Source organism: Nanorana parkeri, unplaced genomic scaffold (assembly GCF_000935625.1).
Source record: "Nanorana parkeri isolate BGI_ZX_2015 unplaced genomic scaffold, ASM93562v1 scaffold1310, whole genome shotgun sequence".
Lineage (NCBI taxonomy): Eukaryota > Metazoa > Chordata > Amphibia > Anura > Dicroglossidae > Nanorana > Nanorana parkeri.
The window spans coordinates 206399-223560 of record NW_017307578.1 but is presented as its reverse complement, the minus strand read 5'-3'; the positions used below and the strand labels follow the sequence as shown (position 1 = coordinate 223560).

Genomic DNA, 17162 nt, shown 5'->3' with positions numbered 1-17162 from the left:
TTACTGTCTAGCCTTTTTTCCTCTGATTCCTCTGCAGCTACCTCATACATGGTCAAGCCATGAGCAAAGTGTGGTTGAGAGATCCTCTACATTTTTGTGGTGTGATATTGAGCCTTCAGTTCCACACTTAGATATCTGCTCTATTGCATTCACCCCCATGAGTTCTCCTGAGTCTAGATTCTCAACAGGACTGCATCTCAATGCTCCACCTTCCAAAAACATTAATCCAAAAGCAAACAGTGAATACAGCATTCCAAGACCGCATGTAAATCTACTGTGAACTTTTCAATTTTCCTATGTGTATTCAATCTTGTGTTGTCTGTTGTCTGTATAACATCATGAAAACATGATTTCTAAAATATAACACAGAATGTTTGCCACATTATTTAAAGTAAATCTGTGTGTTTGGTTAAAAAAAAAAAAAGGTGTAAGAACGGCACTAGTGCATAGCTGACACCATAAGCTGTCAGCACAAAACTTCTATTTAAGGCATTGTTCCCTGGTGCCATCTGCCACCCTAATAGGCGGATATGCAAATGGAAACTTTCTGAAAGTCTGTATTTCTGTAACCTAGGCACATTCTGCCTCAGTCCTCCACATGACAATGCTGAAGCCTGCAGATAGGAAGATAGTACAGGTTAAACTCTGGAATCTGTGCCCAAAAAATTAAAGCAGAGGCCACAGGGGTAATCACCATTTAACTGTGGTCTCCCTATATCTGATTTTTCCACCTTACTAATTTACTATTCCTTGTTCTGTGTCTCTGTGTAGAGGTGGTCATCTTGATGTAGGGAGGGCTTTGCTTTCTCATGTCAGAGTTGCCCGATGACTTATTAAACTAATAACTGGAAGAAGATCGCAGGTTTACAGAATGAATGAAGCAGAAACAATGAGATGCAAAGCAGGTCCTCAGGTACAGCATCCCCTGCAGCAAGAAGAACACTGAGCAACACAATAGTGACATCACTGAATCTCCTGAAACTAGTAGTCAGAGGCAGCAATGCCTAAGATCGCACAATGCTGAAATACAGTTATGAGGCTGGACCTAGACACAGGAATTACACTGCCATTTCTCAGTAGGTACTCCAAGCAAAAAGTACATTTTACAGGCTATTGCTGAGCCACAATCAGTTTTTCTTGCTGTTTCCTATAATATAACAAATCCTGACTTTTTTTCAGGTCAACTATAACAGCTTGCTATAGTCAGCAATGTGCTAGTGCTGTCAGCTCAGTTTTTTTTTTTTTTATTTACAACTCGCAGGTTTGATTTAAAGGGAATCTATCACCAAGAAAAAATAATTGGGACATTAGATAACATTAAATGTCATTCATATTTTAGCATGCAAATGATGTAATATTGATTTTATATTATTTTACATTTACTCTGGACATGACACTACAAGCCACACATTGAAACTTTTTATATTAAACATATAAGCATTAATAAGTGTTTTGATATCTGATCCCTTTTACATGTATATTTAAAAAGCACAGTGGTTGATTAACTAAAAGCATATCAATGGTTCACTTAGTTTACTGAATAAGGTGAAGCTGTATTTAGTTTAAATACCCAATTATGTGCAAGGGAAATAAAAAAATAACAGTACTTTGGCTGTCACATGTTTGCAGTATTAATGTCAACAGAGCTTCATCTTACTCACTAGGCTAAGTGATTTTTACTATGTGAACAACCTTAACTAGCAAATTGGCCTGAATGAAATGGACTATACATTAACTTTAAAAGTGGTTTCTATATTTTCTACTGCATATGTGTGAACATTCATCATTTTTTGGGGATTGAAAATGTTGTTTGCCATTATTAGTTCAAATACTGATACCTAATTTCATTGGTTTCAAAAGTTATGATTCCCTGTGGTTCTTTTTCAGTTATATGCTATAATGTCATATTTTATTGCATACATTCTGTTTTAATGGTTTGCAAAATGGTGGGTGAGTGGGGGTTTTCAGTTCATGTTAAAGGTCATGAGAGAACTACATTCAATTGTGTATAATCTACTCAATAAATATATAAAAAGCTGGTTATCATTAAAATACATCTAAAAAAAATAGTTACCCCTATATATATATATACACAGTTCTATTTCTGGCATTTAATATTTAAAATATGAGATCTTGCTATAATAAAATGTGTCAGACATCCAGCTGTATGGTATACGATAAATATAACTAGTGACTGAAAGATTGTTAGAATTATTTAAAGTATATCTAAAGCCAATTTAGGGAACAAACTCTGTTGTTTTTTTTTGCCATCTGTGTTGTGTCATTGAGATTCACTTTCACTTCCTGTCCCTTAAACACAATAGGAAGTGAGAGGAAATCTCTCCAAAGTGAGGGAATCCTTTCTTAGACAGTTGTCCCTTGTGTATATGTGCCCTTAGGAAGAGTTTCCCTCTATTCCTGTTCTGGTGACAACTCAAAATCATGGATTTCCCCTTACTTTCAGTCCTGTTGTCAAAGACAAATAGAAAGGGTAAATGTTACCAACGAGTACACAGACAGCAAAAAAAACAGACAGTGGTTTTAACTATTCTCTATTCTATTCTACTTTATCCAAAAATAGTGATGTTTTGGCTTTAGATACACTTTAATGTTATGATGCTTATCTCCACCATGTTGACAGGAAAAAGCACTAAGATAAGCAATTCACAATGTGCAGGGTTCAAACTTCCGGTATTTAATGCTGCTGTTTTTCTCCTATTTTAACATTTACAAAAATTATAAACAAATAACTACCCCTCTCTGAATGAGGCTGGTGTGCAGACCCTCATTCCATACTGATACCAACTTGTGTCTTTTTGACACCAGGTGGTCTTGAAGACTCAGGCCGCCAAAATGCATTCTCCCTTTATAAACACCCATCTGGTGCTGATGGATAGCACACTCTGCAGTGCTCCAGACACTGTTGAAATAGGAAAGTATATCTTACCTACGTATCCTTTCTTCCGGGGGCAGGTTTTATAACAGTCCTTACTCAGAAAAGGTTAACATGCACCTCCTCTGATTCACCAATGTATTAACACAAACTATTTAAAAAATCCTCTGGGTCTTTGTGCTCTGTACTCGTTTTCAGTTACGGTTTCGGTAGCAGAACCTCTTATATCCTCAGACTTGAACTTTCAGGACTGTGGGATTGTAGGAGATTCTACAAGTCAATTTTCATTGATTAATTTGTTCAACCATGAAATAAGAGATTTTGCATTCGCAAAGAAAAGGTAAACAAAATATTTATTATTGGATCAAATAATGAATCATTATGAGAAGCAATTCTCCCATAAAAGACAATGGGAAACATGGCTGGGGCAGGTAGGGAAGAGGGGTTATATTTATCCAAGGCTTTATACTGGGGCAGATTTACACACCTGGAGTCTGTAGGCACACAACTTTCGTTACCCTAAGCCCCTAGAATTTGCTCTTTAACAAAGAACATTTTCTTGCTATCCTGGTTATAATGTGGCTTATTTTTTTATATAGTTTTAATAACCTTATATAATGAGATGAGTATTTCTAGTGATGATGGAAAAAATGCATGTCTAACAATTACACTATGCAGACAGAAGCTGCTTCTTTGCCTCTGTTGCCTATAGGCAAAGACCTATTGTGCCAAATGGTAAACATGGCCTCGGCTGTATAGTCGCATTCTAGGATACAGTTAGAAAAGGAGCATTCAAAAATATAATTTGTTTTCTTTAACTTTCTAGCATTACTATGTATTGAGGTAGGTTTTTACCTTGCCTAAAATTTTATTAATTTTCTGATATGTTTACACATAATTAATGTCCTAATTCAAGAAGTACCTGAACAACATATATTATGTAATTTGAATGCATTTTGTCACATAATTCATCAAACAAAGCTTTACCATGAACATGGAATCTGTGTGGTTTTTGCATAGAAAATATGTATGTCTTAGCAGTGCATGATGGGTGTGACATGCTACATATAGTATACCATAGTCACAGTGTTCTTTTTCTTTTAGGCTGGCAGTGTGTCACCAAAATCACCATCCATGGATATCTTTGACATGGTTCCATTTACCTCAGTGTCTCCTGAGTCAACAACCCCTACAAGAAATGGTACTCAGCCTCCACCTATACCCAATAGATCAACAGAGATCAGTAAGTTCTGTTGCGATCAAACACATTTGAATGCTAGTGTGCTTGGGATGACCTGTAGATCACAGCATGAAATCATTTTGTATCATATTTGATTAGTGATAAGTGATTTGATTCCCCAGAATATTTGCAATAGGAGTTGTCTAGTCTCTGGAAAATCATGAAGTTCATCAATCTTGATTGCCTACACTACACAATTGCATAACTCCACAAATTAGACAGATTTATGAATAGCTGATTCTTCTTGCATAACTCTCCGTAAATTAGACAAATCGGTAAATGGCTGATTCTTATGATTCAACTATCACTCAACATAATTAGGTTTTATCCCTTTTGCGTATTCATGCTGCTACCAAGTCAGTCTGTTTCCTGTGCTTTTGTACATTAGCTTTAGTGCAGCTTACCACCTGTAATAGCTTTCTTGGTATTAACAATCACACAGTGTTGCCAAGTTTTTTAATCAGACACAGTTGCTAGAAATCAATAATCAATCGATGTGGGTTATATTATATTTGTAACACTGTTTTGCTTACTTAAAGTCTTATAACATCTGCATTTCCCTGTTGTCCCTTTAAAAATGCTGCAAGTTCAGCACCTATTGGTTGTAGAGAGTTACAGAATGTGTTTTTTTATTTTTTTTTGTATCATGATTTTGGCCTGTTTGAACTTATTTTCCTTGCACAGTTAGTCTCTTCAGTAAAACATTTATCTTGAAATAAACATTATTTGAGGGGCAGTAACTACAGATATGTACAATGGTTGGACAGTAAGTTGTAAGCAGCTTGATTAGGCTGCAGTGTAAGAGAGAATGGTAAGGTAAACCTATTTCCCTGTAATCCAGAAAAAGACATTAAATGTAATTATTTAGGAGACAACCCCACAAATATTGTGCATTCAATAAACAGTATGTAAGTGACTTGGTTAGGCCATAATATAAAAGTGAGAGACCAGGCAAATTTTATCTTGAAATAAACATTAGAGTGTTTTATTTCAGAACGACAATGGCCACAAATATTTTGAGTGCTTTACCCTGAAGCAATCTTTAGAAAGTTTGCAGATGAGGTACAGCTTCAGAAATATTATGTGAGGCACTTTTTCAGTGCTGAAGCACTTGGAATAAATTGCAATTTAAGGCTCAATGCAAGCTTAGTACTGGAATAGGCCACAAGCTTAGAGGTGCAATGCAGAATGTACCCTGTAGCAAACAATAGAATTTGTGCAGCTGAAGCCCACCTGTGGAAATATTGTGTATCACATTTACAGTGCCATAGCCCTGGAATAGACCAGGAGAGGTGGCAGAAGCTGGTAATAGTGGCAGCCCAGCAGAGGTGACAGGTCAGGAAAGATGTCAGGTGCTGGTAATGGTGGCAGCACAGGCCAGGAGTGGTGGCAGAAGTTAGAAATTGTAGCAGGCCAGCAGAGGTGGCAGGAGCTGCTAATGGTGGCATGCTAGGAGAGGTGGCAGGAGCTGGTAATGGTGGAAGTTGCCAATTTATTTATTTTTTAGAGCAGATGATAAAGAAAAACTTAGCTGGGAGCATCATCTGCTAGGTTTTGTAATCATTGCTAATTGTGACCTGGTACATTTTTATGAAAGTGTGACAGTCCACAGTGACAGGCTAAGTTGTCTCTCTGTAAAAAAAAAAAACCTGCTGCACTGAAGGCCCTCTTAGACAGCACACGGACTGAAAGTAAAGCCAGAAGCTGTCTGCCACATACAATGCTGTTTTAACACCTCCCCTTGGGCAGGTTATTAACACCTACTAGCTCCAATTATGCAAATGCCATCAACACCTGGTTGCCACTAATGGATTATGTGTATTGGAGTAACATTCACCATATTTATTTGAAGATTATTTCTGTTCAAGTCATTCTGAATTGAGAAAGCTGGTTGGATGACCAGTAAAACGTCTTCAAGCACACGGACAGCACACGGACTGAAAGTAAAGCCAGAAGCTGTCTGCCACATACAATGCTGTTTTAACACCTCCCCTTGGGCAGGTTATTAACACCTACTAGCTCCAATTATGCAAATGCCATCAACACCTGGTTGCCACTAATGGATTATGTGTATTGGAGTAACATTCACCATATTTATTTGAAGATTATTTCTGTTCAAGTCATTCTGAATTGAGAAAGCTGGTTGGATGACCAGTAAAACGTCTTCAAGAAAAATACAGCAAGTCCAGTTGCCTTGACTTATTTTTTACAGATATACAATGACCATCGCTGGCTGTTTTCATTTAAAGCTGATTTCCCGCGGGGCGGGATGGGACATTTAAAAACGCCCACCCGCATTCAAGAAGCCGCTGTCCGCATTGGTGTGCCTGCATGTGAAAACGACAATTGCGCTACACATGCTACATATCGTCGCAAACGTCGGAGTGAGACCAATAATTCTAGAGCCATTAATCACTGTTAGCACTAAACTAATGAGCGGTAAAAGCATTTAAAATGTTGCCTATGGGAAATTTTGGGTATTGAAGTTTTCTATTTCTTCACGGGCGAACACAATTTTAAGGCTTGACATGTTTGGTATCTATTTACCCAATGTGAGCCCGTCTTTTATATTTTACCAACAAATTGGGTATTATATTCTGTTTCTGTGCACTAAATTTTAATTTAGTGTATTTAATCCTTAAAAATACTGGTTTGATAAACATTTGCGCAAATACGTGCAGAGTAAAAAATTGCAACTAGCATTTTTGTATTCCTCAGGGCCTCTGCTTTCAGAAAATATATAATTGTTTGGGGGTTTGAAGCTGTTTTCCAGTCAAAAATTCAGATTTTATGATGTGTGTGCAAATAGTAAGAGATTGCTCCGGACAGCAAGTGGTTAATAAAAGACAGAAAGGTTTAAACAGATCTTCAAAGCATGGAATAAGCATTTTTCAAAAATTAGGATTTGATTTATTTCCCACCAGGTAATGAGTATTCGACAAAAATGTCACAATGTGTTACACTAACGTTTCCAATTATATATAAAAAATGATGCATGTAAAAGAGCTGTTATAACTGAGGTTATTAAATGTTGTTCATATCTGTCTGTCAAAAATTGTGTCTTGTAGCAAAAGATCTGTTTGGAGCTGAACCATTTGACCCTTTTTGCTGTGCAGTGGGTGATTTCCCTCCGGATATTCAGTCCAAACTTGACGAGATGCAGGTAAGTCTGTACAAATGTATTTGTGAATGAAATGCCTTTAGGAATGTTATAATTAGAGGTTTTAACTGTAATTCAGGACTGAAAAGTCATTTTGCAATATCATTTTTACAGTCAACTGTAATTAAAACATGTATGCACCAGCTCTACTTGGCAGTAATACCAAGTGGCAGGGTTCTGGTTCAGTCACCCATGCAAAGTGGATTAACTTTGGCAGACATCATGCCAATCAGTCCTGCAGGTAATCAGTGGAATTGTTTAGTTTTAGCTGAAGTTACTCCTAATATTCTTAGATATCATAAACATTAGAACTAAGGTAATAGGCTGATGTAATCAGTATATTCTCAGATTTTAATGCATCCGTTTAATCGCCACTTCCCAGAACTGTATTTTTACAACAATCAAAATAGATATTCTTTGGAAAGAAATAGTAATGCAATTACAGCCCACCTTGGGGTTTAATAATTAAAGGAATAGAGGCTGTTCAACTAGCAAACTGAACATTCACTGAAAATATTTGTTCACATTGCAAAGAGTATATTAGTAAATAAGGTGAACCTGTGTTCACGTTGAATACCCAATCATGTGTAAGAGAAATTAAAAATTAACAGGATTTTTGCTAGCACATGATTGGGTATTCAGAATAAACACACATTACACTATTCACTTTGCAAAGTGAACATCAGTTTTGCTCAATAAACAGCTTCTATTCCTTAAGTAAATTGACTGACAGTCACGGCTCTCTGCAGGGAGATGATCGAGAAGTGAGCGGGGGACGGCGTGCTTTGCGATCTATTGAGCTGACGTGTGACAGCTTTTTTCTCACAGGTCGGCTCCAACTATGAAGATGAGTGATTTTCACTCACCTCGTAGTTCTCCTTTTAATGATATTAATTATGAAGTATTTCCAATATCCAATAAATAATATAATTTAGTCTCTTGTCATTGATCACAGCCTGTCTTAAATATTAATGTCTCTGTGATTTCTCTTTATGCTTTTCATGGAACTATAGCGACAGAGATGGTTAGTATGGTATTTTTTTTACAGAGAACCTAACAGGACATACTATTTGCCACACAATATCATTACTGATTTTTTTGCATCCAAACATTTGTGATGTGTTTTTTTAATGAATGCACCTTGGTTGTTTCCATTCTTCAAAGATCATTTATGACATATGTGTATACTGTATATACTAAATATATTGACATTTTGTTTAGCACGATGCATCCACTCCAACTGTTTAGGCAACAAGTGGAAGTATACAATTGTATTTATGTGGCAGTCTTTCTTTTTTATTGTATTAATGTGATTAGTGGCACGGTCCCAATTCCTTAACACCTGAGAATTGCTTCAAAGGATTCAAATTTTTGATCTGAGGTTTACATGTTAAGTAAAATCTTTCTGCAGGCCAATTTGTTAAAATATCTAAAACATTTTAGATACTTTGGCCCAGTTATTAAGCACCAGTATTGCATTAACTGCATCATACTGCTACTTTAGAAAATGCACAAAACATGCAGAGAAATGCATAAAGCACTGTGGTATGTATTCCAAATATGTTTAATGCTTCTCTGGGTTTGGGAGTCCAAAGCAAGTGAAGCCCCATTCATTTCCATAAACAAGGAAAAAAATGCCGGGTGGAGGAGAGCGCAGTCACTCCGTGGGACACTGATGACTCCACCCTGTTACCTACATTTTATGAATTACTCATAAAAATGAGACATAGTGTAGAGTAAACGCAATGGGGGAATTCATCAAAGCTGGAGCAGACAGAATCTGGAGCAGTTGCCCATGGGAACCTATCAGCTTCTCTCTTCAGTTTGTTCAGTTAAAATGAAAGAGAGAAGCTGATTGGTTGCCATACACAGCTGCTCCAGATTTTGTCTGCTCCAGTTTTGATAAGATCCCCTCAATGTTGTCAGCGGTGAGTGAATAGATGTATCTGTACTTACCTATCAATAGACCTCTGAGGGTTTCTCAACAATATTAATGCGTAAAACTGAAGTTGCTGCAATCAGAATCTGCAGCCTGTCAAACATTTATGGCTATGACACAACCTTAAAGGAAAACTGATGGTTTTGGATCAACTTCATTTTTTAAAGTTTATATTTTTGTAAACTATTGTATTTGATCTGGTGTACACAATGACAATATTTGCTTTACCAATTTACATTTAATACATGATACATGGTTCATAAAGCCCCGTGGGCTATCTAAAGGGAGAGCACATAAAGCAGCTTACTTTGCCTGATGACAACTATTACTGAGCTGTCTGATTATTCTCTTCTCTGTAACTAACAGGCTTTTTACAGCACAGCTAAAAAGTAAGCATACTAATTATATAAAAAGGTGACTAGAGCCCCACCTGCTGGCCGGAGGGAAGACTACATAATGTAAAATATTCAATATTTCATACTTCAAAGATAAAAAAAAAAGAAATGTTATTGCTAATTTTTCCTTACCAATTAACCTAATAGAAAGAACATATGTACCTAACTACTGTACATAGCTTTTAAAGTCACCCCCACACTGCAAGGGTTAAGTGTTTGTTTTCTTCAGGGGTCTAAAAATAACAAAGATATACTCACCCAAATGTGTGACCTGGCTGGCTGCTAGGCTGGTCCCTGCACCCGCTCGGGCAATGGAATGTCCCTTAGCGTCCTTATTTCCAACACACTGTATTGGCTGTGATGACTCATGGGTTCTTAGACTGCCGGAACAGAGGGGGAAAGAGGATGTAGAGAATGGTCTAGCAGCCATTCGAGTCCGAAGTTCAGATGAGTACGTCTTTCTTATTTAAGACCCTAGATGAAAATAAGCACTTAACCCTTGCAGTGTGGGGGTAGCCCCACTACAAGGGTCACATTTTCTACTGCCCAGAGTTCTTAGAACAATGTGACCCTGGAATGCTCTTTTTTGTGCTCTGTCTGACACTCACAATCTAATGGAACATATGAACTATAAATCTGGGTGTGTATATAATAGGTTCCACTAACAGCCTTATTGTCTTTTTACAGCTAATATCACAGGTATTATCCTAAGGACATGTAATGCTTGTAGGCATTTTATTTTCTGGCTTAATTTAGGAATGCAAGCCAGCAAACTGGGTTCCAGCTCAGGCAATAACAAAGTAAATATAACGTGTAACCATATATTGCAGCCTTTAGTCATAGCCGACACATTATTGCAAGATAGACTTGTGAATTCAAGAAGGACTGCGCATTAGATTACTAATGCAATCAGCAGTTACAGCTCTATAAATACAAACACTGCTCACTTCCTATAATTGCTTGCTGAAATTTAATTTTATTTTCAATAAGAAACAACACATCTTTAGGCAACCAGATTAAATATGTCTTACTTCTAACTTACTTCTACTTCTTACGTCTAACGTCTGTGCACAGTACAATATGATGTGTGTAGGACTCCTGAATATTAACACAACATTAGCTTATGAATCACTTTTTATTCAGTTAAAATAGCTGAATATGTCATAGTTTAGACTAAACATAGGCAGACAAGTGTCCATTGCATGTTTCACAACACAAGGTAACAAGGCCAGAGACGGGCAGGGGACTTTCACTTTTAGAAGGAAATCAGTAATATGTGCTAAATAAGTATTGTATAGGCTGCTTGTAGCCATAAATCACGGTCAGACCTTCAGATTACAACTGACAGAATGGATGAACCTGACAATCAGTCTGTTCTTATTTGGCACTTATTTAGCACGTGTTGATAAATTAATCAGAACTAATTGATATGTTCTATGTTACCAATAAGATCTTTAAGTCCAGAAATATTTATTCAGTACTATCATGTTTTTAGTGTGTGCTATCTTATAAATGGGAACATCACACTGCAAATATTTTCCCAGGATTGTCAAACTGCCTTAAGGAACATCTGTAAAGTAGACAAAGGTCATGAATGGGATTTAGTTGGCGGTTTATCAAGAATGACATCTTGTCTAAATATTTATGCTAAAATTAGTGTTTATTTAATGTTTAATTCATTAAAGTGCATGTATTGTTGGGATTTGGTTTTGTCACAAGTGCTTCTCTCCCCACACAAGTCTGTTGTAATGCAAAGCAGATTGAAGAAGCTCCAAGGAGGTCAGAAGGAGGTTGACTGCAGTTCAAATGCACCTTTTATTAAATTCTGAATGATCTCTCCCACGCAGCCGCAAAAGGCTCAGTCTGGCCAGCTGAGTCTTTTCAGCACCGGACCGTGTGAACCAGCGACCAACATGTTTGGAGCTGCAACAGTCTGACGTTGACAACGTTCCCCCCCCCTTCCAGCCTTCCCCCCCAGGTTCCAAGCAGTCCCTCTTCATCTGCTTTTTTTGTTTTCTGTTTTTTGTTCAGAGTATTGGCAATCCCTTTCACAGTATGAGTGCTACTGTACAAGGTATTACAACAGGCTGATACAAATTCTTACATCAGCTGCATATGAAAAATATATTTCATGATTTTTAATGAATACGGACTGCATTGAATAACATTTTACATCTGCGTAAAACTCAGCTTTCACTTAAATATGTTGTGCATTTTTGTTATATGATTTAAACCTAAACTTCTTATTCGACAAGATTAACTGGGATGTATATGTATAGCACTCTGCCATAGGGATGGTTGTTTTAAATATGAGCAAAAATGTATAGTTCTTTGGCCTTTTGTTGCTGTCTAAGTACAGCCTCCCCATTCCAGGAATGTTATCTGTAGGCCAAAACACATGATTTATTTTCCTCTGTAGGCAACCCAAAACACATAATTTCATTTTACTTAACACATGCTTAACGTACTTATGATATCCACTGGCTGTAGTTATCATGAAAAACTGGATCAGTGTCAAAAGACTTCGAAGTGGGTGCATTCCTTATTCGGTGTCATCTCTGACTGTAATCTTTGGCAATTTGGTTTTTGAATTTTCTGTGGAAATCATTGTGACAGATTTACATGATTTTGTTTAATCCATTCTTTTTAATAAGACCTGATAATTCAAATGTTTGGAATTGAGAAACTGTGTTCCATTTAAAAATATTTTGCTCAATGTTTAATTGAAGTGGACACAGCATTACAGATATATCTTTGTCCATGTTAAATGCATGCATTGTAAAAAATGCATAACACTTACAGGTATTTATAACCTGTTAGAGATCAGCGTACTCCTGATGACAATACCCTTCTTCTCAGAAAACAGATGCTATCATTGTTCATACATCAGGCATCATGTAGGGTCAGCATCTACTTCCTGGAATGAGATGCTGACCCCTAGATAACACTCTTATTGGAATCCCAAATGCATATGCATTTGTCTTTATGTTCCTTACTGTGTGTACAAATGTTGTCTCACACAAATAAACCCCCTGCTGATGCCTCTCACTTTGTTACAATGTATAGCCTAAGGCAGGGGACAGCTACCTTAAACACCAAAGAGCCATTTCGACCCGTTTCCCACAGAAAAGAAAACACCTGGAGCCACAAAACCCTTTTGACATCTAAAATGAAGATAACACTGCATATATCATTTTTTACATTTATGCTATGTATAGCATGTATATAGGTATATGTGGGCTTAGTAACGCTCTGGACTTACCTGAGACCCCGCAGAGCCCACCTGAAAGTGACCTGAGAGTGGCCCTGCAGAGCACACCATAGATCCTGCACAGCCCATCTGAGACTCTCTATGGTGGGCTCTGCAGGGCCTCAGGTGGGCTGGCCCCGGGGTCCCTTTTCTTGTACCTCCTCCCAACTCCTCTTACTTGCTGCTGCTAGGGCCTGGCCTCCTCCACCCCCTCCCCTGTCACCTCTGCCATGCTTCCCCTGGTACAGCTGATACTCATGTAAGAGGTCCCCCAGTCTGCCCAGACCCCTCACATGGGTACCGGCCGTACCCCCCTGGTGGCGGTGTTCTATCAAAGTTTGTGACTACGTTACAATGTGAGACCGGTGATGTGGTCACACATTTTAATTTTTGGTAGTGGAATGTATGACAATAGGTCAAGCATTCCAAAGCTTTCTCAGCTGTTCCAGGGCAGATCGGCATCGCAAATCGTATGTGCAGGAGAACTGATCTACCCTGGAACAGCTGTTCGGTCCTGAAATGTCACTTCTATCCGACTCAGTTCTCCTGCACATATGATTTGTTCGATGCCGATCTGCCCTGGAACAACTGAGAAAGCGTTGAAATGCTTGACATCATTTAATCAGAGAAATAGGTTACAATAGGTAACATTACAATGTAATGTTCCCCATTATAATCCACTAGTCTAATTTAATGGAATAACAGCACACAGTGTGCAGTTACACCCGTAACACACACTCATTCGCACTCACCTGCCAAGCCTCACAGCCAGCATCCCAGCCAGACGGTGTGCACTGCAGGGGGTGGGACATGTGACACACTTCTCCTCTCCCGCCGCCTGTCACTAGGGGCGTGGCCGGGAGAGGAGGTGAGTTACAGGACCCGCCCCCTTGCTAAGAAGCCAGTCGGCAGTGCGGGGCCCTGGGACCCTGTACTGCCGCATATTCCACCAGGGGGTCCCAGGACCGGACCTCACTGCCCCCCCTCCCCCCACAGCCTCAGGCCCTGAGGCCCCGGCTGTAGTTCTGCCCCTGGACAGGGAGCCGCAGCCGAGAGATGAAAGCTGGAGCCACGGGTTGCCGACCCCTGGTCTAAGGGAAGACTGAAGAAAGGAAAAGTGAGGAAATTATTTGTGTCTAAAGCACACTAATGACATCATTCTCCCAGCTGCGGCCCTTAAGCCTATGCACGATCACATGACTAGAGCTTAGTTATTATTTTTATGTTTTTCCAAAAATGTAATTATGCAGTCTTGTGAAATGACTGACAGGTCTGCTGTCAATTACCTTTGTCTATATTTTGAGCTGCCATTTGACAACACCTGAATGATGCAGAAATTAGACTTGCACTGATAGTGTCTGCTGTGTAAAGCTGGCCATACATTGTGCAAATTTTGGCCAGATTTTGATGACCCTGCCAACATTTGCTCAGTGGGTGGCCTTCCATCCGCCATCCTTCAATTAGGAAATGGAAGGAGCCAGTCAGAGCATTTTCAGGTGAATGATGATGGTAGCACACATGCGGTTGTCAGAATATGATAGCCCAGCAGGAGATTCATCCATCGACATTGTTTGGCAGGGATGGAGGAATTTGTTATATTTTTTAATTCAGCCTGCAGTGTGAACCAAAAAGTTATAACAGTATCTGGCCAGCTTAATATTGTCAAGAGGAGAACTTGATTAAATATAGTAGCCATGTCCATCTGTACTGATAAGGGTATGTTAAGGTATGGGGAGGACCTCCAAAACTGCAGTTATGTCTTCTTGCTTATGTTTTGAAAATTCATGGCACAATAGATATGAGTAGATCCTGAAAGTACATTCATTAGTCTAAACATTTTTTGTCAGATGAAACTATTCTTATGTAAATGTTTTGGCTGTCTAATTAGATGTTTGGTTGAAGTTTTCCTTTTAAATTACATGTTCTATTTCATAGGTTTGGCAGCCTTCACATTTTTAAGTTCTCTGTTTAGGATCTCCAACAGCTGAGATCCAGATTCAGGCTCACGCCAAATCTGCTCTAAATCTCAGTTCCAACGACTGAGGTTGGCCATACTTTGACAGCTTTTTTCTTGTTCAGCCCTTTAAATTGCTGAAAACCAGTAGATCTCCAGCCTTTTGTGAGAATGTCATGCATGTTGGGTCACAGATCTACTCTCCATGGTCTTTAATTAGGTAAATGGCAGGTATTGGCCTAACCAAGTCAAGTTTCTTCACATATATGTCTATATCAAGTTACCAGACAACTGACACCGTTTAGTTTTTTTGTGTTTCAGGAGGGGTTCAAAATGGGACTGACGATGGAAGGAACTGTGTTTTGTCTTGATCCTATGGATAACAGAAGTTGAAGCGATGGATACAGGGAGCCACAGGCTTGGCCCCTTTATTTTCACATATGTGCCAAAATATGAGAATATTGCGCTGTCTCGGCTTGGAAAAAGTTCTGCCAGATATGTGAACAGACTGCATTAATAACTTCCATAAAATTGGTGGTGCATCATAAATAGACAACCATCAACATTTTTCCTATGCAGAAAACAGAATTTATTCCCTGTATACTGACATAATGCCTGTTTATAGTTAGTTTGTACACATTTCAAAAATTGATATCACAAATAATCATTCAGTATTCTACATTAGCCACACTCTAACAACTGTTTGTAAATATTTTTACAGTTTTAAGCAGAGCTTATTCAGATGTACACGGATGAGTTTTTATGAATGATGGTTTTTGCTTTTTGTTAACTTGTATTTAAACCATTGTCTGTGTAATAATTAATATTTTTATACTGGAATATGTTTTTATCTCAACTGTTAAATCTTCCACTGGCAGAAGAGTGGTACTTAGTTTGTAGTTTGCACAACTGTGTGCATTCATACACACATACATATATCCTTTTTATACTCATTTATCTATAGCTTCTATTAATATAGATTCATGACATATACTGGAACATTTATTAGCTGTCATTCTTCCTTGCTGTGGGCAGGAACAATGGAATCTACAGGGTCCCCTCATGTATGTTGTGATGGTGCAGCTTTTTGCACAATGTGCACCAATACATAGAAAGGGTACTACCTAGCAGCGTGTGGTTTGCTATGGAATGTACAGTTCACCACCTGAATGTATGCTATCTGTGTTTTTTTTGCACTGTTTAACAACTGTAAGTGCACACCATGTAGCAAAGAAAGCATTAAAGGAGAACTATGGGGTTAAGGCGTTTCCCCATAGTTCTCCTTAGGGTAACGGGAGGACACAAACTAGCGTCACCCTAGGCTCAGTATACTGCGAGCTGTAGCTCGCGGTATACTGAGACGCCGAAGCGGATCCCAACAATTATATCTGGATCCAAGCAGCTGCGTGACTGACAGCTGGCTCTGCCTATCTAGAGGCAGAGCCAGCTGTACCCGCCCCCTCCACTGTCCGTTCCGCCAGTCAGCGCTGGAGGAGCGGGGAGGGGGGAATCCAGCCACTCCCCTGTCACGGCAGAGAGCTGTGACAGGATTGAGAAGTGAGCGAACGCCGGTATGTGTTCGCTCACTTCCCAATCTACTGAGCCGACCTGTGACAGTCTCATTGTCACAGGTCGGCTAGGACTATGTATGTGAACAGACTGCATTAATAACTTCCATAAAATTGGTGGTGCATCATAAATAGACAACCATCAACATTTTTCCTATGCAGAAAACAGAATTTATTCCCTGTATACTGACATAATGCCTGTTTATAGTTAGTTTGTACACATTTCAAAAATTGATATCACAAATAATCATTCAGTATTCTACATTAGCCACACTCTAACAACTGTTTGTAAATATTTTTACAGTTTTAAGCAGAGCTTATTCAGATGTACACGGATGAGTTTTTATGAATGATGGTTTTTGCTTTTTGTTAACTTGTATTTAAACCATTGTCTGTGTAATAATTAATATTTTTATACTGGAATATGTTTTTATCTCAACTGTTAAATCTTCCACTGGCAGAAGAGTGGTACTTAGTTTGTAGTTTGCACAACTGTGTGCATTCATACACACATACATATATCCTTTTTATACTCATTTATCTATAGCTTCTATTAATATAGATTCATGACATATACTGGAACATTTATTAGCTGTCATTCTTCCTTGCTGTGGGCAGGAACAATGGAATCTACAGGGTCCCCTCATGTATGTTGTGATGGTGCAGCTTTTTGCACAATGTGCACCAATACATAGAAAGGGTACTACCTAGCAGCGTGTGGTTTGCTATGGAATGTACAGTTCACCACCTGAATGTATGCTAT

At 38.6% G+C, this 17162-nt stretch overlaps 1 protein-coding gene across 1 annotated transcript in view; it reads left to right on the top strand.

Annotated features, from left to right (window-relative positions):
- The window catches only part of GULP1 (GULP, engulfment adaptor PTB domain containing 1), a 159109-nt gene extending 143860 nt beyond the window's left edge, over positions 1–15249 (top strand). Inside the window, exons 8-11 of the mRNA XM_018569239.1 lie at positions 3998–4136; positions 7202–7296; positions 8307–8317; positions 15153–15249. Of these exons, the coding sequence (XP_018424741.1) occupies positions 3998–4136; positions 7202–7296; positions 8307–8317; positions 15153–15174 (267 nt within the window). The 3' untranslated portion in view covers positions 15175–15249. The remainder of the gene's footprint in view (positions 1–3997; positions 4137–7201; positions 7297–8306; positions 8318–15152) is intronic.
- Positions 15250–17162: the final 1913 nt, after the last annotated feature.